The following is a 24,126-nucleotide window of genomic DNA, read 5'->3' on the forward strand; positions in this document are numbered from 1 at the left end:
CTCACAGAGGGAGACCCCACGTGCATCCACTCACAGAGGGGAGAGACCCCACGTGCATCCACTCACAGAGAAGGGAGACCCCATGTGCATCCACTCACAGAGGGAGACCCCACATGCATCCACTCACAGTGGAGGGAGACCCCACGTGCATCCACTTACAGAGGGGAGAGACCCCTGTGCATCCACTCACAGAGGGGAGAGACCCCACGTGCATCCACTCACAGAGGAGGGAGACCCCACGTGCATCCACTCACAGAGGGAGACCCCACGTGCATCCAATCACAGAGGAGACCCCACGTGCATCCACTCAGAGGGGAGAGACCGCACGTGCATCCACTCACAGAGGGGAGAGACCCCACGTGCATCCATCCACAGAGGAGAGAGACCCCACGTGCATCCACTCACAGAGGGGAGAGACCCCACGTGCATCCACTCACAGAGGGGAGAGACCCCACGTGCATCCACTCACAGAGGGGAGAGACCCCACGTGCATCCACTCACAGAGGGGAGAGACCCCACGTGCATCCAGCCACAGAGGGGAGAGACCCCACGTGCATCCACTCACAGAAGGGAGAGACCCCACGTGCATCCACTCACAGAGGGGAGAGACCCCCGTGCATCCAGCCACAGAGGGGAGAGACCCCCGTGCATCCACTCACAGAGACCCCCGTGCATCCACTCACAGAGGAGACCCCCGTGTATCCACTCACAGAGGAGAGAGACCCCCGTGCATCCAGCCACAGAGGGGATAGATTCCCCCCCCCATGCATCCAGCCACAGAGGAGACCCCCGTGCATCCAGCCACAGAGGAGAGACCCCCGTGCATCCAGCCACAGAGGAGACCCCCGTGCATCCAGCCACAGAGGGGATAGATTCCCCCCCCCGTGCATCCAGCCACAGAGGAGACCCCCGTGCATCCAGCCACAGAGGAGAGACCCCCATGCATCCAGCCACAGAGGGGAGACCCCCGTGCATCCAGCCACAGAGGGGAGACCCCCGTGCATCCAGCCACAGAGGGGAGACCCTTGTGCATCCAGCCACAGAGGGGAGACCCCCGTGCATCCAGCCACAGAGGAGAGACCCCCGTGCATCCAGCCACAGAGGAGAGACCCCCGTGCATCCAGCCACAGAGGGGAGACCCCCGTGCATCCAGCCACAGAGGGGAGACCCCCGTGCATCCAGCCACAGAGGGGAGACCCCCGTGCATCCAGCCACAGAGGGGAGACCCCCGTGCATCCAGCCACAGGAGAGAGACCCCCGTGCATCCAGCCACAGAGGGGAGACCCCCGTGCATCCAGCCACAGAGGAGGGAGACCCCCGTGCATCCAGCCACAGAGGAGAGAGACCCCCGTGCATCCAGCCACAGAGGAGAGACCTCCAATAAGTTAGAAAACAGGGGGCACATGAGAGGCAGATGAGGCAGAGGGATGGAGGAGAGATAACGAGGGCGCAGGATCATAGGGGGTGGTCTCGTCTGCTCTGTACAGCAGGCAGGACCACAGACCACTTACTCCTCATCCGCTGGATATCGCCTATGGTAACCACACCCACAATGCCCTGGGATCAGCCGCGAGGCTGACCCCTCCCCCCGCCGGCTCCGCCGCGGCTCTCACCTGGCCGCTCTCCACATGGCTCTCTTCTCGGCCTGTAGTGCTCTGCGCTCCGCAGGCGACAGCTGCATCTCCTGCTCGGTGAGCTCCGGGCTCTGCACCCTCAGCCGCTCCTGCAGACGTCTCTCCGCCTTGGCAGTGCGCACCGGAGCCGCCCCGTCCGTGCCGCCGGGGTATATAGGACTCAGCCTACAGGGGCAGAAAGGGCAGAGATCAGAAGTGGGCCGCCGGGATAAACTTCTTCCACTAGGGGGATAATATTAGCGTCTCCTCCCGGCTGAGCCCCTACACTAACAACCCAATGATGAAGGACATGTCTGACCCCGACATGGAGCTCGGCCGCTGCTCCAGACGGAAGGCGTCCTCCAGGGAATTCCTCTGAGACTCCGACGGGGAGAACCTGTCAAATACAGAGACGATGTCAGCAGCGACCCCCCGACAACCCAAACCCACCGGCCACAGCCAGCACCACACAAGACAGAGGAGGACTCTCACCCGGTCAGCGAGGACAGACTCCCACCATCCACACGCTCCACCTTGTATTCCACACCCTCTATGAACACACTGGTCGGGGTGCTGGGCCCCACTGTCCTTGGACTGGAGTCCCCCGGGGTCCCGTCCTCCTCCTCTCGCAGGAGCTGCTCCCGTTTCATCTGGATCTTACGGGCTGAGAAATAAAGACACAAGAGAAAATAAAGATGGATGACGAGAGGCGCTGGTGTCACATGGGGGTCCGTATTGCCTCCAGGGAAAATAAGAGGCGGTGGTGTTTCAAAAGTGCCGAGCCGCCCCCAGGAGGGACGAGAGGCGCAAGTGTCACGTAGAGGGGCCGAGCCGCCCCCAGGAGGAACAAGAGGAGCAGGTGTCACGTAGAGGGGCCGAGCCGCCCCCAGGAGAGATGAGAGGCGCAGGTGTCACATAGAGGGGCCGAGCCGCCCCCAGGAGGAACAAGAGGAGCAGGTGTCACGTAGAGGGACCGAGCCGCCCCCAGGAGGAACAAGAGGCGCAGGTGTCACGTAGAGAGGCTAAGCCGCCCCCAGGAGGGATGAGAGGCGCAGGTGTCACGTAGAGGGGCCGAGCCGCCCCCCAGGAGGGACAAGAGGCGCAGGTGTCACGTAGAGGGGCCGAGCCGCCCCCAGGAGGGACAAGAGGAGCAGGTGTCACGTAGAGGGACCGAGCCGCCCCCCAGGAGGGACAAGAGGCGCAGGTGTCACGTATAGGGGCCGAGCCGCCCCCAGGAGGAACAAGAGGCGCAGGTGTCACGTAGAGGGACCGAGCCGCCCCCCAGGAGGGATGAGAGGCGCAGGTGTCACGTAGAGGGGCCGAGCCGCCCCCCAGGAGGGACAAGAGGCGCAGGTGTCACGTAGAGGGGCCGAGCCGCCCCCAGGAGGAACAAGAGGAGCAGGTGTCACGTAGAGGGACCGAGCCGCCCCCAGGAGGAACAAGAGGCGCAGGTGTCACGTAGAGAGGCTAAGCCGCCCCCAGGAGGGATGAGAGGCGCAGGTGTCACGTAGAGGGGCCGAGCCGCCCCCAGGAGGGACGAGAAGCGCAGGTGTCACGTAGAGGGACCGAGCCGCCCCCAGGAGGAACAAGAGGAGCAGGTGTCACGTAGAGGAGCCGAGCCGCCCCCAGGAGGAACAAGAGGAGCAGGTGTCACGTAGAGGGGCCGAGCCGCCCCCAGGAGGAACAAGAGGCGCAGGTGTCACGTAGAGAGGCTAAGCCGCCCCCAGGAGGGACGAGAGGCGCAGGTGTCACATAGAGGGGCCGAGCCGCCCCCAGGAGGAACAAGAGGAGCAGGTGTCACGTAGAGGGGCCGAGCCGCCCCCAGGAGGAACAAGAGGCGCAGGGGTCACGTAGAGGGATCGAGCCGCCCCCAGGAGGGACAAGAGGCGCAGGTGTCACGTAGAGGGGCCGAGCCGCCCCCAGGAGGAACAAGAGGCGCAGGTGTCACGTAGAGGGGCCGAGCCGCCCCCAGGAGGAACAAGAGGCGCAGCTGTCACGTAGAGAGGCTAAGCCGCCCCCAGGAGGGACGAGAGACGCAGGTGTCACATAGAGGGGCCGAGACGCCCCCAGGAGGGACGAGAGGCGCAGGTGTCACATAGAGGGGCCGAGCCGCCCCCAGGAGGGACGAGAGGTGCAGGTGTCACGTAGAGGGACCGAGCCGCCCCCAGGAGGGACAAGAGGCGCAGGTGTCACGTAGAGGGGCCGAGCCGCCCCCAGGAGGGACAAGAGGAGCAGGTGTCACGTAGAGGGGCCGAGCCGCCCCCAGGAGGAACAAGAGGCGCAGGTGTCACGTAGAGGGGCCGAGCCGCCCCCAGGAGGAACAAGAGGAGCAGGTGTCACATAGAGGGGCCGAGCCGCCCCCAGGAGGGACGAGAGGAGCACGTGTCACGTAGAAAGACCGAGCCGCCCCCAGGAGGGACGAGAGGCGCAGGTGTCACGTAGAGGGGCCGAGCCGCCTCCAGGAGTGAAGAGAGACGCAAGTGTCACGTAGAGGGACCGAGCCGCCCCCAGGAGGGACAAGAGGCGCAGGTGTCACGTAGAGGGGCCGAGCCGCCCCCAGGAGGGACAAGAGGAGCAGGTGTCACGTAGAGGGGCTGAGCCGCCCCCAGGAGGGACGAGAGGCGCAGGTGTCACGTAGAGGGGCCGAGCCGCCCCCAGGAGGGACAAGAGGCGCAGCTGTCAGGTAGAGAGGCTAAGCCGCCCCCAGGAGGGACGAGAGGCGCAGGTGTCACATAGAGGGGCCGAGCCGCCCCCAGGAGGAACAAGAGGAGCAGGTGTCACGTAGAGGGGCCGAGCCGCCCCCAGGAGGAACAAGAGGCGCAGGTGTCACGTAGAGGGATCGAGCCGCCCCCAGGAGGGACAAGAGGCGCAGGTGTCACGTAGAGGGGCCGAGCCGCCCCCAGGAGGAACAAGAGGCGCAGGTGTCACGTAGAGGGGCCGAGCCGCCTCCAGGAGGAACAAGAGGCGCAGCTGTCACGTAGAGAGGCTAAGCCGCCCCCAGGAGGGACGAGAGACGCAGGTGTCACATAGAGGGGCCGAGCCGCCCCCAGGAGGGACGAGAGGCGCAGGTGTCACATAGAGGGGCCGAGTCGCCCCCAGGAGGGACGAGAGGTGCAGGTGTCACGTAGAGGGACCGAGCCGCCCCCAGGAGGGACAAGAGGCGCAGGTATCACGTAGAGGGACCGAGCCGCCCCCAGGTGGAACGAGAGGCGCAGGTGTCACGTAGAGGGACCGAGCCGCCCCCAGGAGGGACAAGAGGCGCAGGTGTCACGTAGAGGGGCCGAGCCGCCCCCAGGAGGGACAAGAGGAGCAGGTGTCACGTAGAGGGGCTGAGCCGCCCCCAGGAGGGACGAGAGGCGCAGGTGTCACGTAGAGGGGCCGAGCCGCCCCCAGGAGGGACAAGAGGAGCAGGTGTCACGTAGGGGGTCTGTACGGCCCCCAAAAACGATGGGAGGCGCTGGTGTCACGTAGGGGGTCTGTACGGCCTCCATAGAGGATGGGAGGCGCTGGTGTCATGTAGGGGGTCTGTACGGCCTCCATAGAGGATGGGAGGCGCTGGTGTCACGTAGGGGGTCTGTACGGCCTCCATAGAGGATGGGAGGCGCTGGTGTCATGTAGGGGGTCTGTACGGCCCCCAGAGACAATGGGAGGCGCCGATGTCACGTAGGGGGTCTGTACGGCCTCCATAGAGGATGGGAGGCGCTGGTGTTACGTAGGGGGTCTGTACGGCCTCCATAGAGGATGGGAGGCGCTGGAGTCAGGTAGGGGGTCAGTATGGCCTCCATAGAGGATGGGAGGCGCTGGTGTCACGTAGGGGGTCTGTACGGCCTCCATAGAGGATGGGAGGCGCTGGTGTTACGTAGGGGGTCTGTACGGCCTCCATAGAGGATGGGAGGCGCTGGAGTCATGTAGGGGGTCTGTACGGCCTCCATAGAGGATGGGAGGCGCTGGAGTCATGTAGGGGGTCTGTACGGCCCCCAGAGACGATGGGAGGCGCTGGTGTCACATGGACGGACCTCTGAGCCCCAGCACCCACCTTCCTCTTCCTTCATTTTCCGCAGGTCGTCCTCCCCCACCAGGGACACGCGCTTCGGAGGTCGGTCGCTCGGCTGCTGCTTCACGTCCATCTCAAAGTATTTCTGTCTCTCTCGGAAGGAGCGCTGCTCGGGGCTGTCCAGACCCTGAAAATAGACATGGGGGTCACAGAACGGGCACAACACCCCCCTAGTGCACCCACTTATCCTCCATTGAGGTGGGCACACTCACCTCCGGAGTCACACAAGAACGGTCGGGGGTCCGGGGACTTGAGGGGTCCTGGAGGAGAGAAGAGAGCGTTCAGTCACACAATATGGACTGGAAGTAACAGCGCGGAGCCGCTGGCGAGATACCGACCTGCTGCTCGGGGTGCGCGGAGGGGATGGCCGCCAAGGTCTTGTACACGTGCCGGGTGCTGGCATGGAGGCCATCGCTGGGGGAGGATGGAGTAGTCTGGGGGGAGTAACCAAGCGTAAGTGCAAGATGGCGGAGAAAACCTCACAAATGTCAGCGGACGGCAGGAGAGCTGCGTACACTGCGCTGCCATGTCACCTCACTTACCGGCCGGCTGTCACTTTGGCTCAAAAAGTTAATTGACGCCTGAAATAGAACAGAGAACGGTTAGTAATAGATCCGCAGCGCCCCCCCGGAGCACAGAGGCCGACACTACTACTATCCCAATCATCCAAAGGAGAGCAAGATACCAGCACCCATCCCAGAGGAGCAGCCGGCACGCCACAGACATGTATGAGCGAGACCACCATACATGTGCGGCAGGACCGCCGACTAGTGGTGTCACCAGTAACCATGCACCGCTACATACGTGTCACTACCACCCCGCACCCCACCACGTTCAGAACGGAGCTGCTTGCCCCGCGTGACCACCTACCCTCCCAGCCGAGCTGCCGCCTGTGCGTCCACCTACCCCCGATGACCTGTCTCCTGCCTGTGTGACCACCTACCCCCCACTGAGCTGTCGCCTGCCTGTGTGTCCACCTAGCCCCCACCGAGCTGTCTCCTGCCTGTGTGACCACTTACCCCCCACTGAGCTGTCTCCTGCCTGTGTGTCCACCTACCCCCCCCCACTGAGCTGTCTCCTGCCTGTGTGACCACCTACCCCCCCCACTGAGCTGTCTCCTGCCTGTGCGTCCACCTACCCCCCACTGAGCCGTCTCCTGCCTGTGTGTCCACCTAGCCCCCACCGAGCTGTCTCCTGCCTGTGTGACCACTTACCCCCCACTGAGCTGTCTCCTGCCTGTGTGTCCACCTACCCCCCCCCACTGAGCTGTCACCTGCCTGTGTGTCCACCTACCCCCCACTGAGCTGTCTCCTGCCTGTGTGTCCACCTACCCCCCCCCACTGAGCTGTCTCCTGCCTGTGTGTCCACCTAGCCCCCACTGAGCTGTCTCCTGCCTGTGTGTCCACCTACCCCCCACTGAGCTGTCTCCTGCCTGTGTGTCCACCTACCCCCCCACTGAGCTGTCTCCTGCCTGTGTGTCCACCTACCCCCCCCCCACTGAGCTGTCTCCTGCCTGTGTGTCCACCTACCCCCCCACTGAGCTGTCGCCTGCCTGTGTGTCCACCTAGCCCCCACCGAGCTGTCTCCTGCCTGTGTGACCACTTACCCCCCACTGAGCTGTCTCCTGCCTGTGTGTCCACCTACCCCCCCCCACTGAGCTGTCTCCTGCCTGTGTGTCCACCTACCCCCCCACTGAGCTGTCTCCTGCCTGTGTGTCCACCTAGCCCCCACTGAGCTGTCGCCTGCCTGTGTGTCCACCTAGCCCCCACTGAGCTGTCTCCTGCCTGTGTGTCCACCTAGCCCCCACTGAGCTGTCACCTACCTGTGCGTCCACCTACCCCCCACTGAGCTGTCTCCTGCCTGTGCGTCCACCTACCCCCCACTGAGCTGTCGCCTGCCTGTGTGTCCACCTAGCCCCCACTGAGATGTCTCCTGCCTGTGTGTCCACCTAGCCCCCACTGAGCTGTCACCTGCCTGTGCGTCCACCTACCCCCCACTGAGCTGTCTCCTGCCTGTGTGACCACCTACCCCCCCCACTGAGCCGTCTCCTGCCTGTGTGACCACCTACCCCCCCACTGAGCTGTCTCCTGCCTGTGTGTCCACCTACCCCCCACTGAGCTGTCTCCTGCCTGTGTGTCCACCTACCCCCCACTGAGCTGTCTCCTGCCTGTGTGTCCACCTACCCCCCACTGAGCTGTCTCCTGCCTGTGCGTCCACCTACCCCCCACTGAGCTGTCACCTGCCTGTGCGTCCACCTACCCCCCCCCACTGAGCTGTCTCCTTCCTGTGTGTCCACCTACCCCCCACTGAGCTGTCACCTGCCTGTGCGTCCACCTACCCCCCCCCACTGAGCTGTCACCTGCCTGTGTGTCCACCTACCCCCCACTGAGCTGTCACCTGCCTGTGTGTCCACCTACCCCCCACTGAGCTGTCGCCTGCCTGTGTGACCACCTACCCCCCCCACTGAGCCGTCTCCTGCCTGTGTGACCACCTACCCCCCCACTGAGCTGTCTCCTGCCTGTGTGTCCACCTACCCCCCACTGAGCTGTCTCCTGCCTGTGTGTCCATCTACCCCCCCACTGAGCTGTCTCCTGCCTGTGTGTCCACCTACCCCCCACTGAGCTGTCTCCTGCCTGTGTGTCCACCTACCCCCCACTGAGCTGTCTCCTGCCTGTGCGTCCACCTACCCCCCACTGAGCTGTCACCTGCCTGTGCGTCCACCTACCCCCCCCCACTGAGCTGTCTCCTTCCTGTGTGTCCACCTACCCCCCACTGAGCTGTCACCTGCCTGTGCGTCCACCTACCCCCCCCCCACTGAGCTGTCTCCTGCCTGTGTGTCCACCTACCCCCCACTGAGCTGTCACCTGCCTGTGCGTCCACCTACCCCCCCCACTGAGCTGTCTCCTGCCTGTGTGACCACCTACCCCCCCACTGAGCTGTCTCCTGCCTGTGCGTCCACCTACCCCCCACTGAGCTGTCTCCTGCCTGTGCGTCCACCTACCCCCCCACTGAGCTGTCTCCTGCCTGTGTGTCCACCTACCCCCCACTGAGCTGTCTCCTGCCTGTGTGTCCACCTACCCCCCCCACTGAGCTGTCTCCTGCCTGTGTGACCACCTACCCCCCCCCACTGAGCTGTCACCTGCCTGTGCGTCCACCTACCCCCCACTGAGCTGTCTCCTGCCTGTGTGTCCACCTACCCCCCACTGAGCTGTCTCCTGCCTGTGTGTCCACCTACCCCCCCCACTGAGCTGTCTCCTGCCTGTGTGTCCACCTACCCCCCACTGAGCTGTCTCCTGCCTGTGCGTCCACCTACCCCCCCACTGAGCTGTCTCCTGTCTGTGTGTCCACCTACCCCCCACTGAGCTGTCTCCTGCCTGTGTGTCCACCTACCCCCCACTGAGCTGTCTCCTGCCTGTGTGTCCACCTACCCCCCCCACTGAGCTGTCTCCTGCCTGTGTGTCCACCTACCCCCCACTGAGCTGTCTCCTGCCTGTGCGTCCACCTACCCCCCCACTGAGCTGTCTCCTGTCTGTGTGTCCACCTACCCCCCACTGAGCTGTCTCCTGCCTGTGTGTCCACCTACCCCCCACTGAGCTGTCTCCTGCCTGTGTGTCCACCTACCCCCCACTGAGCTGTCTCCTGCCTGTGTGACCACCTACCCCCCCCCCACTGAGCTGTCTCCTGCCTGTGTGTCCACCTACCCCCCCACTGAGCTGTCTCCTTCCTGTGTGTCCACCTACCCCCCACTGAGCTGTCACCTGCCTGTGCGTCCACCTACCCCCCCACTGAGCTGTCTCCTGCCTGTGCGTCCACCTACCCCCCCCCCCCACTGAGCTGTCACCTGCCTGTGTGTCCACCTACCCCCCCACTGAGCTGTCACCTGCCTGTGCGTCCACCTACCCCCCCACTGAGCTGTCTCCTGCCTGTGTGACCACCTACCCCCCCACTGAGCTGTCTCCTGCCTGTGCGTCCACCTACCCCCCACTGAGCTGTCTCCTGCCTGTGTGTCCACCTACCCCCCACTGAGCTGTCTCCTGCCTGTGTGTCCACCTACCCCCCACTGAGCTGTCTCCTGCCTGTGTGACCACCTACCCCCCCCACTGAGCTGTCTCCTGCCTGTGCGTCCACCTACCCCCCCACTGAGCTGTCTCCTTCCTGTGTGTCCACCTACCCCCCACTGAGCTGTCACCTGCCTGTGCGTCCACCTACCCCCCCACTGAGCTGTCTCCTGCCTGTGCGTCCACCTACCCCCCCCACTGAGCTGTCACCTGCCTGTGTGTCCACCTACCCCCCCCACTGAGCTGTCACCTGCCTGTGCGTCCACCTACCCCCCACTGAGCTGTCTCCTGCCTGTGTGACCACCTACCCCCCCACTGAGCTGTCACCTGCCTGTGCGTCAACCTACCCCCCCACTGAGCTGTCTCCTGACTGTGTGACCACCTACCCCCCACTGAGCTGTCGCCTGCCTGTGTGTCCACCTACCCCCCACTGAGCTGTCTCCTGCCTGTGTGACCACCTACCCCCCCACTGAGCTGTCACCTGCCTGTGCGTCAACCTACCCCCCCACTGAGCTGTCTCCTGACTGTGTGACCACCTACCCCCCACTGAGCTGTCTCCTGCCTGTGTGTCCACCTACCCCCCCCACCGAGCTGTCGCCTGCCTGTTTGTCCACCTACCCCCCACTGAGCCGTCTCCTGCCTGTGTGTCCACCTACCCCCCCACTGAGCTGTCTCCTGCCCGTGTGTCCACCTACCCCCCCCACTGAGCTGTCTCCTGCCTGTGCGTCCACTTACCCCCCCCCCCCTGAGCTGTCTCCTGCCTGTGTGTCCACCTACCCCCCACTGAGCCGTCTCCTGCCTGTGTGTCCACCTACCCCCCACTGAGCTGTCTCCTGCCTGTGCGTCCACCTACCCCCCACTGAGCTGTCTCCTGCCTGTGCGTCCACCTACCCCCCACTGAGCTGTCTCCTGCCTGTGTGTCCACCTACCCCCCCACCGAGCTGTCGCCTGCCTGTTTGTCCACCTACCCCCCACTGAGCTGTCTCCTGCCCGTGTGTCCACCTACCCCCCCCCACTGAGCTGTCTCCTGCCTGTGCGTCCACCTACCCCCCCCACTGAGCTGTCTCCTGCCTGTGCGTCCACCTACCCCCCACTGAGCTGTCTCCTGCCCGTGTGTCCACCTACCCCCCACTGAGCTGTCTTTTGCTCGTGTGTCCACCTACCCCCCCACTAAGCTGTCGCCTGCCTGTGTGTCCACCTACCCCCCCACTGAGCTGTCTCCTGCCTGTGTGTCCACCTACCCCCCCACCGAGCTGTCTCCTGCCTGTGTGTCCACCTACCCCCCACTGAGCTGTCTCCTGCCTGTGTGTCCACCTACCCCCCCCCACTGAGCTGTCTCCTGCCTGTGTGTCCACCTACCCCCCACTGAGCTGTCTCCTGCCTGTGTGTCCACCTACCCCCCCACTGAGCTGTCTCCTGCCTGTGTGTCCACCTACCCCCCCCCACTGAGCTGTCTCCTGCCTGTGTGTCCACCTACCCCCCACTGAGCTGTCTCCTGCCTGTGTGTCCACCTACCCCCCCACTGAGCTGTCACCTGCCTGTGCGTCAACCTACCCCCCCACTGAGCTGTCTCCTGACTGTGTGACCACCTACCCCCCACTGAGCTGTCGCCTGCCTGTGTGTCCACCTACCCCCCCCACCGAGCTGTCGCCTGCCTGTTTGTCCACCTACCCCCCACTGAGCCGTCTCCTGCCTGTGTGTCCACCTACCCCCCCCCCACTGAGCTGTCACCTGCCTGTGCGTCCACCTACCCCCCCACTGAGCTGTCTCCTGCCTGTGTGACCACCTACCCCCCCACTGAGCTGTCTCCTGCCTGTGCGTCCACCTACCCCCCCACTGAGCTGTCTCCTGCCTGTGTGTCCACCTACCCCCACTGAGCTGTCTCCTGCCTGTGTGTCCACCTACCCCCCACTGAGCTGTCTCCTGCCTGTGTGACCACCTACCCCCCCCACTGAGCTGTCTCCTGCCTGTGTGTCCACCTACCCCCCCACTGAGCTGTCTCCTTCCTGTGTGTCCACCTACCCCCCACTGAGCTGTCTCCTGCCCGTGTGTCCACCTACCCCCCCCCACTGAGCTGTCTCCTGCCTGTGCGTCCACCTACCCCCCCCACTGAGCTGTCTCCTGCCTGTGCGTCCACCTACCCCCCACTGAGCTGTCTCCTGCCCGTGTGTCCACCTACCCCCCACTGAGCTGTCTTTTGCTCGTGTGTCCACCTACCCCCCCACTAAGCTGTCGCCTGCCTGTGTGTCCACCTACCCCCCCACTGAGCTGTCTCCTGCCTGTGTGTCCACCTACCCCCCCACCGAGCTGTCTCCTGCCTGTGTGTCCACCTACCCCCCACTGAGCTGTCTCCTGCCTGTGTGTCCACCTACCCCCCCCCCACTGAGCTGTCTCCTGCCTGTGTGTCCACCTTCCCCCCCACCGAGCTGTCTCCTGCCTGTGCGTCCACCTACCCCCCCACTGAGCTGTCGCCTGCCTGTGTGTCCACCTACCCCCTCTGAGCTGTCGCCTGACTGTGTATACCTAACCCCCCCACTTAGCGGTCGCCTGCCTGTGTGTACACACCTACCCCCTCCCCGCTGAGTTGTAGCCTGCCCATATGCCCACCTCCACCCCTTCAACCTCTTGCCCCTCCGCCCAGCAGATCTCACAGTGCATAGTCGCGGCCAAAAGTTTTGGCACCCTTGAATTCCAGGAAATGAAGTATTTCTCCTAGAGATTCTCACAATTCCCCAGGTTTTGTTATACTCAGGTTTATTTCCTTTATATGTATTGGAATACCACAAAAAAAACTAAAAAAAATGTCAAAATGGACAATTTCACACAAAACCCTAAATATGGATAAAATTGTTTCCAAAATTGAGGGTAAACATCTTTGTTTCCAGCATGTGATGCTCGTTCGCACTTACTGTGGCAAGTAACAGTTGTGAGCAATATGAAAATCTGACCTGAAACCTGATAAAAGGGGAGAAGCTGCCTCAATATTTGCATTGTGTGTGTGCCACACTAAGCATGGAGACCAAAAAGAGAAGAGAACTGTCTGAGGACTTGAGAACCACAATTATTGAACAATATTAACAATCACAAGGTAACAAGTCCATCTCCAGAGATCTTATGGTCCTTTGTCCACAATGCACATTATCAAGAAGTTTACAACCCTTGGCACTGTAGCTAATCTCCCTGAACGGCAGAGAAAAACTGATGAAAAGTTGTAACGCAGGATAGTCCGGATGGTGGATAAGCCCCAATCAAGGTCCAAAGAAATCCAAGCGGTCCTGCAGACTCAAGGGACATCAATGTCAGCACAGACTATCCAGATTGTAAGAAGAGTCCAAGATCCCGGCTGAGAGGAGTAAGAAGCTTGTGGATGGTTATAGAAGAGTCGAAAATCCCGGCTGAGAGGAGTAAGAAGGTTGTGGATGGTTATAGGAGAGTCCAAGATCCCGGCTGAGAGGAGTAAGAAGCTTGTGGATGATTATAGAAGAGTCCAAGATCCCGGCTGAGAGGAGGAAGAAGCTTGTGGATGGTTATAGAAGAGTCCAAGATCCCGGCTGAGAGGAGTAAGAAGCTTGTGGATGGTTATAGAAGAGTCCAAGATCCCGGCTGAGAGGAGGAAGAAGCTTGTGGATGGTTATAGAAGAGTCCAAGATCCCGGCTGAGAGGAGTAAGAAGCTTGAGGATGGTTATAGAAGAGTCCAAGATCCCGGCTGAGAGGAGTAAGAAGCTTGTGGATGGTTATAGAAGAGTCCAAGATCCCGGCTGAGAGGAGGAAGAAGCTTGTGGATGGTTATAGAAGAGTCCAAGATCCCGACTGAGAGGAGTAAGAGGCTTGTGGCTGGTTATAGGAGAGTCCAAGATCCCGGCTGAGAGGAGGAAGAAGCTTGTGGATGGTTATAGGAGAGTCCACGTTCCCGGCTGAGAGGAGGCAGAAGCTTGTGGACGGTTATAGAAGAGTCCAAGATCCCGGCTGAGAGGAGTAAGAAGCTTGTGGACGGTTATAGAAGAGTCCAAGATCCCGGCTGAGAGGAGTAAGAAGCTTGTGGACGGTTATAGAAGAGTCCAAGCTCCCGGCTGAGAGGAGTAAGAAGCTTGTGGATGGTTATAGATGAGTCCAAGATCCCGGCTGAGAGGAGTAAGAAGCTTGTGGATGGTTATAGATGAGTCCAAGATCCCGGCTGAGAGGAGTAAGAGGCTTGTGGATGGTTATAGAGGAGTCCAAGATCCCGGCTGAGAGGAGGAAGAAGCTTGTGGATGGTTATAGAAGAGTCCAAGATCCCGGCTGAGAGGAGGAAGAAGCTTGTGGATGGTTATAGGAGAGTCGACGTTCCCGGCTGAGAGGAGGAAGAAGCCTGTGGATGGTTATAGAAGAGTCCAAGTTCCCGGCTGAGAGGAGGAAGAAGCTTGTGGATGGTTATAGGAGAGTCGACGTTCCCGGCTGAGAGGAGGAAGAAGCCTGTGGATGGTTATAGGAGAGTCCAAGATCCCGGCTGAGAGGAGGAAGAAGCTTGTGGATGGTTATAGGAGAGTCGACGTTCCCGGCTGAGAGGAGGAAGAAGCCTGTGGATGGCTATAGAAGAGTCCAAGATCCCGACTGAGAGGAGTAAGAGACTTGTGGATGGTTATAGGAGAGTCCAAGATCCCGGCTGAGAGGAGGAAGAAGCTTGTGGATGGTTATAGGAGAGTCCACGTTCCCGGCTGAGAGGAGGAAGAAGCTTGTGGATGGTTATAGAAGAGTCCAAGATCCCGGCTGAGAGGAGGAAGAAGCTTGTGGATGGTTATAGAAGAGTCCAAGATCCCGGCTGAGAGGAGTAAGAAGCTTGTGGATGGTTATAGGAGCGTCCAAGATCCCGGCTGAGAGGAGGAAGAAGCTTGTCGATGGCTATAGAAGAGTCCAAGATCCCGGCTGAGAGGAGGAAGAAGCTTGTGGATGGTTATAGGAGCGTCCAAGATCCCGGCTGAGAGGAGGAAGAAGCTTGTCGATGGCTATAGAAGAGTCCAAGATCCCGGCTGAGAGGAGGAAGAAGCTTGTGGATGGTTATAGGAGAGTCCAAGATCCCGGCTGAGAGGAGGAAGAAGCTTGTCGATGGCTATAGGAAGCGATTGGCTGCAGTTATTCCAAAAGGGTGTGACAAAATATTAATGGGGGTGCCAACAATTGTGTCTGGCTTATTTTGGGGTTTTGTGTAACATTAAGTCCAATTTGCCTTATTTTTTCTAATTTTGTTTGCGTTGTTCCAATACAGACAAAGGAAATAAACCTGAGTATAAGAAAACATGGTGAATTTTTGCATTCTCTGGAACAACTTCAGGGGTGCCAACACTTTTGGCCAAGATCATGTGCAAATAGTGGGTACTGGGGGGCAGCTCTGCTCAGTTATGGAGCATGCAGGACACAGCAGAGCAGCCCCTTCCCCGTTGTACCAGTATTAGGGTTACGGCAGCCAGCGTCAGGCAGAGGCCGCTGGAAGCAGAAAGCAGAGGCAGACCGCGGCACTTACAAATCTCGTCTCCCTGCCCGTGAAGTGACAGGAGCAACCTGGGGCCTGAAAACAACACAGTGTAAAACTATATACGAGGCCTGAAGAGCAGAAATACTGGAAAGGATTCTTTACAGTAACAGCATGAAAACTGTTACATTGCCCAACTGCTATTACCGGAAATGATGACGTCAGACTAATAGGAGAGGGGTCTTTACAGTAACAGCACATCTGCTGGGATATTTACTGCTGCCATGATGGCTCCCACCTTACCTGCTGCGGAACGGACGGGGAAGGAGAAGACGGGCTGTCTCTTTTGCTTCCAGTCGTGAAGTCCGCAGATGGTGTCTGCAAAGAAAGGACAATGAGGAAACAGCGGCGTCAGATTACAACATCCAGCACAGATGTCACTGCTCCACCATCTCCAGCTGTACAGAACTGGGCATGCAGCACAAAACAGGCGTGGTGACACTGCCCCCGAAGGTCGGAGGAGGAAATGCAGCACAAAACAGCCGTGGTGACACTGCCCCCGAAGGTCGGAGGAGGAAATGCAGCACAAAACAGCCGTGGTGACACTGCCCCCGAAGGTCGGAGGAGGAAATGCAGCACAAAACAGGCGTGGTGACACTGCCCCCGAAGGTCGGAGGAGGAAATGCAGCACAAAACAGGCGTGGTGACACTGCCCCCGAAGGTCGGAGGAGGAAATACAGCACAAAACAGCCGTGGTGACACTGCCCCCGAAGGTCGGAGGAGGAAATGCAGCACAAAACAGCCGTGGTGACACTGCCCCCGAAGGTCGGAGGAGGAAATGCAGCACAAAACAGCCGTGGTGACACTGCCCCTGAAGGCCGGAGGACGAAATGCAGCACAAAACAGCTGTGGTGACACTGCCCCCGAAGGTCGGAGGAGGAAATGCAGCACAAAACAGCCGTGGTGACACTGCCCCCGAAGGTCGGAGGAGGAAATGCAGCACAAAACAGCCGTGGTGACACTGCCCCCGAAGGTCGGAGGAGGAAATACAGCACAAAACAGCCGTGGTGACACTGCCCCTGAAGGTCGGAGGAGGAGGAGGAAATACAGCACAAAACAGCCGTGGTGACACTGCCCCTGAAGGTCGGAGGATGAAATGCAGCACAAAACAGCTGTGGTGACACTGCCCCCGAAGGTCGGAGGAGGAAATGCAGCACAAAACAGACGTGGTGACACTGCCCCTGAAGGTCGGAGGAGGAAATGCAGCACAAAACAGCCGTGGTGACACTGCCCCCGAAGGTCGGAGGAGGAAATGCAGCACAAAACAGCCGTGGTGACACTGCCCCTGAAGGTCGGAGGAGGAAATGCAGCACAAAACAGCTGTGGTGACACTGCCCCCGAAGGTCGGAGGAGGAAATGCAGCACAAAACAGCCGTGGTGACACTGCCGCCGAAGGTCGGAGGAGGAAATGCAGCACAAAACAGCCGTGGTGACACTGCCCCCGAAGGTCAGAGGAGGAAATGCAGCACAAAACAGCCGTGGTGACACTGCCCCCGAAGGTCGGAGGAGGAAATGCAGCACAAAACAGCCGTGGTGACACTGCCCCCGAAGGTCGGAGGAGGAAATGCAGCACAAAACAGCCGTGGTGACACTGCCCCTGAAGGTCGGAGGAGGAAATGCAGCCAAAGACGTCATACAAGAATCTCATTGCTGGAAGGACGGAGACAACACAAATATTTACTGCACCATCAGAACTACAACTCCCAGCATTCCTGGGCAGAGAACAGAGATTCTGCATTAATCTACAGATAGGGACACAATGACTGTGGGAATCTACTACTGGATGCAGCAGAATGATGGAAGATTGTGAGATCCTGGGATGATGGGAGTGACAATGTATGACTCCCATCATCCGTATGCGGAGGGGATCACAATCTAATCTAGCGCAGGATCCCAGGATCTCGCTCTCACACATCAATCTGAGGACTGTGATTATGTGATTCTCCTTGGATGATGGGGGTGATTGTCTATGACCTGACGTCAGGGCCTTGGTACAGATCAGTGACGAGGAGGACAGCTGCGGCCCCCCACCTGCCGACAGTCCGATTCCTGATGGGTGATGGGAGAACTGACTGAGAATCTCCGGAATGAGGAGAGATGAGCGTCGCACTCTCCAAATGTGGCCCCGGGGTCCGGACATAACACATCTCCCAGGGGTCTTCCCCCTCACATCAGGGTCCGGGTGTAACACGTCTCATAGTGGTCTCCCCGCTCACATCAGGGTCCGGGTGTAACACGTTTCATAGTGGTCTCCCCGCTCACATCAGGGTCCGGGTGTAACACGTCTCATAGTGGTCTCCCCACTCACATCGGGGTCCTGGTGTAACACGTCTCATAGTGGTCTCGCCGCTCACATCGAGGTCCGGGTGTAACACGTTTCATAGTGGTCTCCCCACTCACATCGGGGTCCTGGTGTAACACGTCTCATAGTGGTCCCGCCGCTCACATCGAGGTCCGGGTGTAGTGAAATATGTATAGGTATGAATGTGTGACTAGCAGTACTTTAACATCGGTCCTGAGACTGCAGGTCTCACAGGGGGCACAGCATATGTTATCCTGCGAAAGCTGTCTACTGTCTTCAATCTCGCCAGGGGGTCTTGCTAAGAACCAGGAAGGGGAAGCATTTCACACCTTCTGGCTCTTTTGAATAGAGATGCCAATTACAGCCCGACACTATCTATCTGTGAGAAACCTTACACAGAGAATTTCAGGTGAAATAATATATTCATTGGTGGAGTGGCCAATGGTCCAATGAAAAACAAGCAATTATAATAACCTGAGAGGCTGGTCTAGAATTCTGACCTCCAAGGTAACTCTATAAGTTAGGCCTACACACAAAAAAAGAGGTTCACAGACTTAGGGGCAGCCGAGCTGATGTGTTCCATTCCAAATTCATCCTCCCTTCAGGGAGCAGAAAGCAGACTACAAAGTTAGATATTTCTGTAAGTTTTCTCCTGTTATTTTATAACTTTTTTGAATATTTGTACGTCTTTTTATTACCATATTTGTATACTTTTTTCTCACTGTAAGCACTGTACCTTTTTGTATTAAAGCATAAAAATTTAACAAGTTGAACCTTGTATGTTCTAAAGAAATCATAGCCTTAAACCGTGTGAGCCTTGTGATTGGCAGACAGTAGTAGTAATATTTCCGGGACTCATCGCCCGTGTGTTCGGTGAGTGGTGGCAGCGTGTATGAGCGGGTGTGTGGCCTGGGGCGGTGTGTGATTTATGCTCCCATTACTTAGTAGTTGAGTGCCAGGTTTTATTATATATGATTATGCTCCCATTACAGCATAGGACAGAGGTTGAATGCTGGACAGAGAGAGGGGAGATAGATTAACCCTTGCAGGCGCAACCTCAAGTCACGTGTGAGAGCGGGTACGTGACAGGGGGCATACATACCTGGGCGGCACCAGGCCAACGTCACTGCTGCCACACTGCCGCTACATGCCAATGCTACCCTGGGCGACGAGAACACTGGGCACACACATGACGGACGGGTGAGGTGATTGTGCAGCCAGAAGCATGTGGGGCACAGACGTGACAATGTAGACAGCAGCGCCCATCATGACGAGCCGGGCACAGATTAGCACCACATGCTGCACAGAGACTGCGGGCACCGTGACTGTCGCCGGCCGCCCACCGCCAGGAGACAGCGCAAGCTCACACGTGGGAACAGCACACACGGGCAGAACACCACACACACGCTGCCTCTTGCCTTCTTAGAGTACACAGTGGTCTTCAGGACCCCCGAGCTGCCATATCCCGTGGGAGGACCACCCAGAGAGATGCCCCTGGAGCCCGGTCGCTTCTTGTTCGCCAACACAAAGGGGTTTTCACTGAATAGGATGGACTGGCAGTCCACGAGCGCCTCCTCCGCCTCACATGAAGGGGGTGCTGCCGGGTGGGAGGGCAGGACTGGAGGTGGTGGGGTAACCGGAGGGGCTGGAAGCCAGGCTAGGCCATTGGCTACAACTATGGGGACAGGGTGGACGAAGGCCATGGGGACGGAGGCGGGAGGGTTGGAGGAGGCGGGAGGGCAGGAGGCAGCGGTCGGAGGGTAGGAGGAGGTGGGACGGCAAGAGGCTGGAGGGCAAGAGGCGGAGGCTGGAGGGCAGGAGGCGGAGGCTGGAGGGCAGGAGGCTGGAGGGCAGGAGGCTGGAGGGCAGGAGGTGGAGCTGGGAGGGCAGGAGGCGGGAGGGGAGGAGGCGGTGGGAGGGTAGGAGGAGGTGGGAGGGCAGGAGGAGGCGGGAGGGCAGGAGGAGGCGGGAGGGCAGGAGATGTCCATTCCCAGGGGAAGCTGCAAGATCAACAGAGGAAAGGGTAAAAAAGGAGAGAACCTACAGAGGTGGGGAGGGGGCAACAAGACAAGGCAAGAGAGGGAAACAAGACAAGGCAAGAGGGGGTAACAATACCAGATGAGGGAGGGAGCATCAAGACAAAAAGAGGGGGGATGGGGCATCAGGATAAGATGGGAGGGGCAACAAGACAAGAAGTGGGAGGGGCAACAGGACAAAAAGGGGGAATCAAGACAAAAAGGGGGCGGGGCATCAGGACTAGAAGGGGGAGGGGCATTAAGACAAGAAGAATGGGGAAGGTGGCATCAAGAGAAAAGGAGGGGGTATCAAGACAAGAAGGGGAAGGGGCATCAAGACAAGAACGGGGAGAGGACATCAAGACAAGAAGGGGGAGGGTACCAATACAAGAGTTGGAGGGGCACCAATACAAGAGTTGGAGGGGCACCAAGACAAGAGAGGAAGGGGCATCAAGACGAGGGGGAGGGCATCAAGACAAGAGGGGGCAGCAAGAAAATAGGGGGAGGGGCAACAAGAAAAGGGGAGGGGCATCAAGACAAGAAGGGGGAGAGGCAGCACGAAAAGAAGGTGGAGAGGCAGCAAGATGAGGGGGAGCGGCAACAAGAAAAGAGGGGGAGGGGCATCAAGACAAGAAGGGGCAACAAGACAAGAAGGGATGAAGGGGGCAACAAGACACGAGAGGAAGAGGGCAACAGGAGAAAAAAAGGGGGATGGGGCACAAAAAAAGGGAGAAGGGAGGAGGTATCAAGACAAGAAGAGGGGGAAGGGGGAATAAAGACAACAGGAAAGGGCATCAAAACAAAAGGATGGAGAAGGAAGGGGGCATCAAGACAAGAAGGGACGAGGGGGCCTCGAGACAAGAAGGGACGAGGGGGCCTCGAGACAAGAAGGGACGAGGGGGCCTCGAGACAAGAAGGGACGAGGGGGCCTCGAGACAAGAAGGGACGAGGGGGCCTCGAGACAAGAAGGGACGAGGGGGCCTCGAGACAAGAAGGGACGAGGGGGCCTCGAGACAAGAAGGGACGAGGGGGCCTGGAGACAAGAAGGGACGAGGGGGCCTGGAGACAAGAAGGGACGAGGGGGCCTCGAGACAAAAGGGACGAGGGGGCCTCGAGACAAGAAGGGACGAGGGGGCCTCGAGACAAGAAGGGACGAGGGGGCCTCGAGACAAGAAGGGACAAGGGGGCCTCGAGACAAGAAGGGACAAGGGGGCCTCGAGACAAGAAGTGGAGGGGGCCTCGAGACAAGAGGAGGAGGGGGCCTCAAGACAAGAAGAGGAGGGGGTCTCAAGACAAGAGGAGGAGGGGGCCTGGAGACAAGAAGGGACGAGGGGGCCTCGAGACAAGAAGGGACGAGGGGGCGTCGAGACAAGAAGGGACAAGGGGGCCTCGAGACAAGAAGGGACAAGGGGGCCTCGAGACAAGAAGTGGAGGGGGCCTCGAGACAAGAGGAGGAGGGGGCCTCAAGACAAGAAGAGGAGGGGGTCTCAAGACAAGAGGAGGAGGGGGCCTCAAGACAAGAAGGGGTGGGGTGTGACAAGAAAAAGGGGGGGAGAAATTGGAGGAGGACAATAAGACAGGAATGGGGGAATGAGGATAGTGTAGAGCGGTGACCGGCGGCGCAGTGCGTGATCTCCATGGTGGCAGCCGCCATCCTTCTCCACCTGATGTAACAGATCCCTCTATTCCTTACTATGGTCAGGAGCTCTGCTTGCTGTCAGTACATGGAGCGCGTCCCAATCTCTGCTGCACATTTCCAAGCTGAGCCCATAATGCCCTGATACATCATGCCCATAGATCAGCGTTGTTGGCAGGATGGGGTTGGGGCGAATTCTGTGAACCCTTCACTGACAGCAAGCAGTGATCATGAGAACTGAGAGAGCAAGTTGTACAAGTTTTCCATTTGATATTTATGGAAGACAGCGCCAGCCCTTACAGATTACACCCCGGATATAACCAGCGTGTGCCCACCCACAGCCCATCCACCTGCCCACCAGGACTCCTAAGAGCACCTGAGCGCACACAACCAGAAGCTCCTGCTCAGGGACGGAAACGTTACTGCCGACCCCCGAGCCCCCAACTATCCTACATCGGGCGCTCGTTAGCAGAGAACAATAGACATTTCCTATGGTGCATCTGCATCTTCCAGGCTGAAATGGCTGATAACAGGGAACAGCAGCTGGAAAGCAGGGACACTGTTGTGCCTACGATAGATGGCGCAGACCAGGGGAACGGATCCTGCACGGACCCCCTGTAATGACAGCACCTCTGAACGTGCAGCCCCCCAGGATGATCCCCGCAGCCGGACGCCGGTCACCACACACACAGACAGGAGGGAAGGAGACGTGGCCGGTACTCACAGCTCTGATGTCCGCGGTGGGCTCTGTGCCCCTCACACTACCAAGAAGGGATGAGGGCGGCCAGAAATAGTGACCGGAGGAGGAGGGGGCGCTGGGGATGGCAGCTGCCAGCAAGGCAGGAATAGATCCTGACACAAGGAATGACACATTCCCAAAAAACCCACCACATTCCACAACCATCCCCCACCCCGAAGCCACCACTCAACCAGACGAACGCACAGAAAGAGACCATCACTGCCCAGTGCCAACCAGAGACCATCACTGCCCAGTGTCAACCAGAGACCATAACTGCCCAGTGCCAACCAGAGACCATCACTGCCCAGTGCCAACCAGAGACCATCACTGCCCAGTGCCAACCAGAGACCATCACTGCCCAGTGCCAACCAGAGACCATCACTGCCCAGTGCCAACCAGAGACCATCACTGCCCAGTGCCAACCAGAGACCATCACTGCCCAGTGCCAACCAGAGACCATCACTGCCCAGTGCCAACCAGAGACCATCACTGCCCAGTGCCAACCAGAGACCATCACTGCCCAGTGCCAACCAGAGACCATCACTGCCCAGTGCCAACCAGAGACCATCACTGCCCAGTGCCAACCAGAGACCATCACTGCCCAGTGCCAACCAGAGACCATCACTGCCCAGTGCCAACCAGAGACCATCACTGCCCAGTGCCAACCAGAGACCATCACTGCCCAGTGCCAACCAGAGACCATCACTGCCCAGTGCCAACCAGAGACCATCACTGCCCAGTGCCAACCAGAGACCATCACTGCCCAGTGCCAACCAGAGACCATCACTGCCCAGTGCCAACCAGAGACCATCACTGCCCAGTGCCAACAAGAGACCATCACTGCCCAGTGCCAACCAGAGACCATCACTGCCCAGTGTCAACCAGAGACCATCACTGCCCAGTGTCAACCAGAGACCATCACTGCCCAGTGCCGACCAGAGACCATCACTGCCCAGTGCCAACAAGAGACCATCACTGCCCAGTGCCAACCAGAGACCATCACTGCCCAGTGTCAACCAGAGACCATCACTGCCCAGTGTCAACCAGAGACCATCACTGCCCAGTGCCAACCAGAGACCATCACTGCCCAGTGCCAACAAGAGACCATCACTGCCCAGTGCCAACCAGAGACCATCACTGCCCAGTGCCGACCAGAGACCATCACTGCCCAGTGCCAACCAGAGACCATCACTGCCCAGTGCCAACAAGAGACCATCACTGCCCAGTGCCAACAAGAGACCATCACTGCCCAGTGCCAACCAGAGACCATCACTGCCCAGTGTCAACCAGAGACCATCACTGCCCAGTGCCGACCAGAGACCATCACTGCCCAGTGCCAACAAGAGACCATCACTGCCCAGTGCCAACCAGAGACCATCACTGCCCAGTGCCAACAAGAGACCATCACTGCCCAGTGCCAACAAGAGACCATCACTGCCCAGTGCCAACCAGAGACCATCACTGCCCAGTGCCAACAAGAGACCATCACTGCCCAGTGCCAACAAGAGACCATCACTGCCCAGTGCCAACCAGAGACCATCACTGCCCAGTGCCAACAAGAGACCATCACTGCCCAGTGCCAACCAGAGACCATCACTGCCCAGTGCCAACCAGAGACCATCACTGCCCAGTGCCAACCAGAGAGCAAGAAACCATCACTGCCCAGTGCCAGAGAGCAAGAGACCATCACTGCCCAGTGCCAACCAGAGAGCAAGAGACCATCACTGCCCAGTGCCAACCAGAGAGCAAGAGACCATCACTGCCCAGTGCCAACCAGAGAGCAAGAGACCATCACTGCCCAGTGCCAACCAGAGAGCAAGAGACCTTCACTGCCCAGTGCCAACCAGAGACCATCACTGCCCAGTGCCAACCAGAGACCATCACTGCCCAGTGCCAACCAGAGACCATCACTGCCCAGTGCCAACCAGAGACCATCACTGCCCAGTGCCAACCAGAGAGCAAGAGACCATCACTGCCCAGTGCCAACCAGAGAGCATGAGACCATCACTGCCCAGTGCCAACCAGAGACCATCACTGCCCAGTGCCAACCAGAGACCATCACTGCCCAGTGCCAACCAGAGACCATCACTGCCCAGTGCCAACCAGAGACCATCACTGCCCAGTGCCAACCAGAGACCATCACTGCCCAGTGCCAACCAGAGACCATCACTGCCCAGTGCCAACCAGAGAGCAAGAGACCAT

At 59.4% G+C, this 24,126-nt stretch overlaps 1 protein-coding gene across 15 annotated transcripts in view; it reads right to left on the reverse strand.

Moving 5' to 3' along the window:
- SCRIB (scribble planar cell polarity protein) overlaps positions 1 to 24,126 on the reverse strand; it is a 201,415-nt gene that overhangs the window by 41,327 nt on the left and 135,962 nt on the right. For 10 of the 15 annotated variants that reach the window (XM_069732145.1, XM_069732146.1, XM_069732148.1 and 7 more), the window contains 9 exons: positions 15,476 to 15,550; positions 15,224 to 15,268; positions 6,210 to 6,248; positions 6,006 to 6,101; positions 5,880 to 5,927; positions 5,650 to 5,794; positions 2,106 to 2,277; positions 1,933 to 2,010; positions 1,614 to 1,799 (listed from right to left, as the gene is read on the reverse strand). In XM_069732145.1, the coding sequence (XP_069588246.1) occupies positions 1,614 to 1,799; positions 1,933 to 2,010; positions 2,106 to 2,277; positions 5,650 to 5,794; positions 5,880 to 5,927; positions 6,006 to 6,101; positions 6,210 to 6,248; positions 15,224 to 15,268; positions 15,476 to 15,550 (884 nt within the window). The remainder of the gene's footprint in view (positions 1 to 1,613; positions 1,800 to 1,932; positions 2,011 to 2,105; positions 2,278 to 5,649; positions 5,795 to 5,879; positions 5,928 to 6,005; positions 6,102 to 6,209; positions 6,249 to 15,223; positions 15,269 to 15,475; positions 15,551 to 24,126) is intronic. The other 5 variants (XM_069732154.1, XM_069732151.1, XM_069732157.1 and 2 more) reach the window with 2 other exon arrangements.

This window comes from Ranitomeya imitator, chromosome 6, assembly GCF_032444005.1.
Source record: "Ranitomeya imitator isolate aRanImi1 chromosome 6, aRanImi1.pri, whole genome shotgun sequence".
Classification (NCBI taxonomy): domain Eukaryota; kingdom Metazoa; phylum Chordata; class Amphibia; order Anura; family Dendrobatidae; genus Ranitomeya; species Ranitomeya imitator.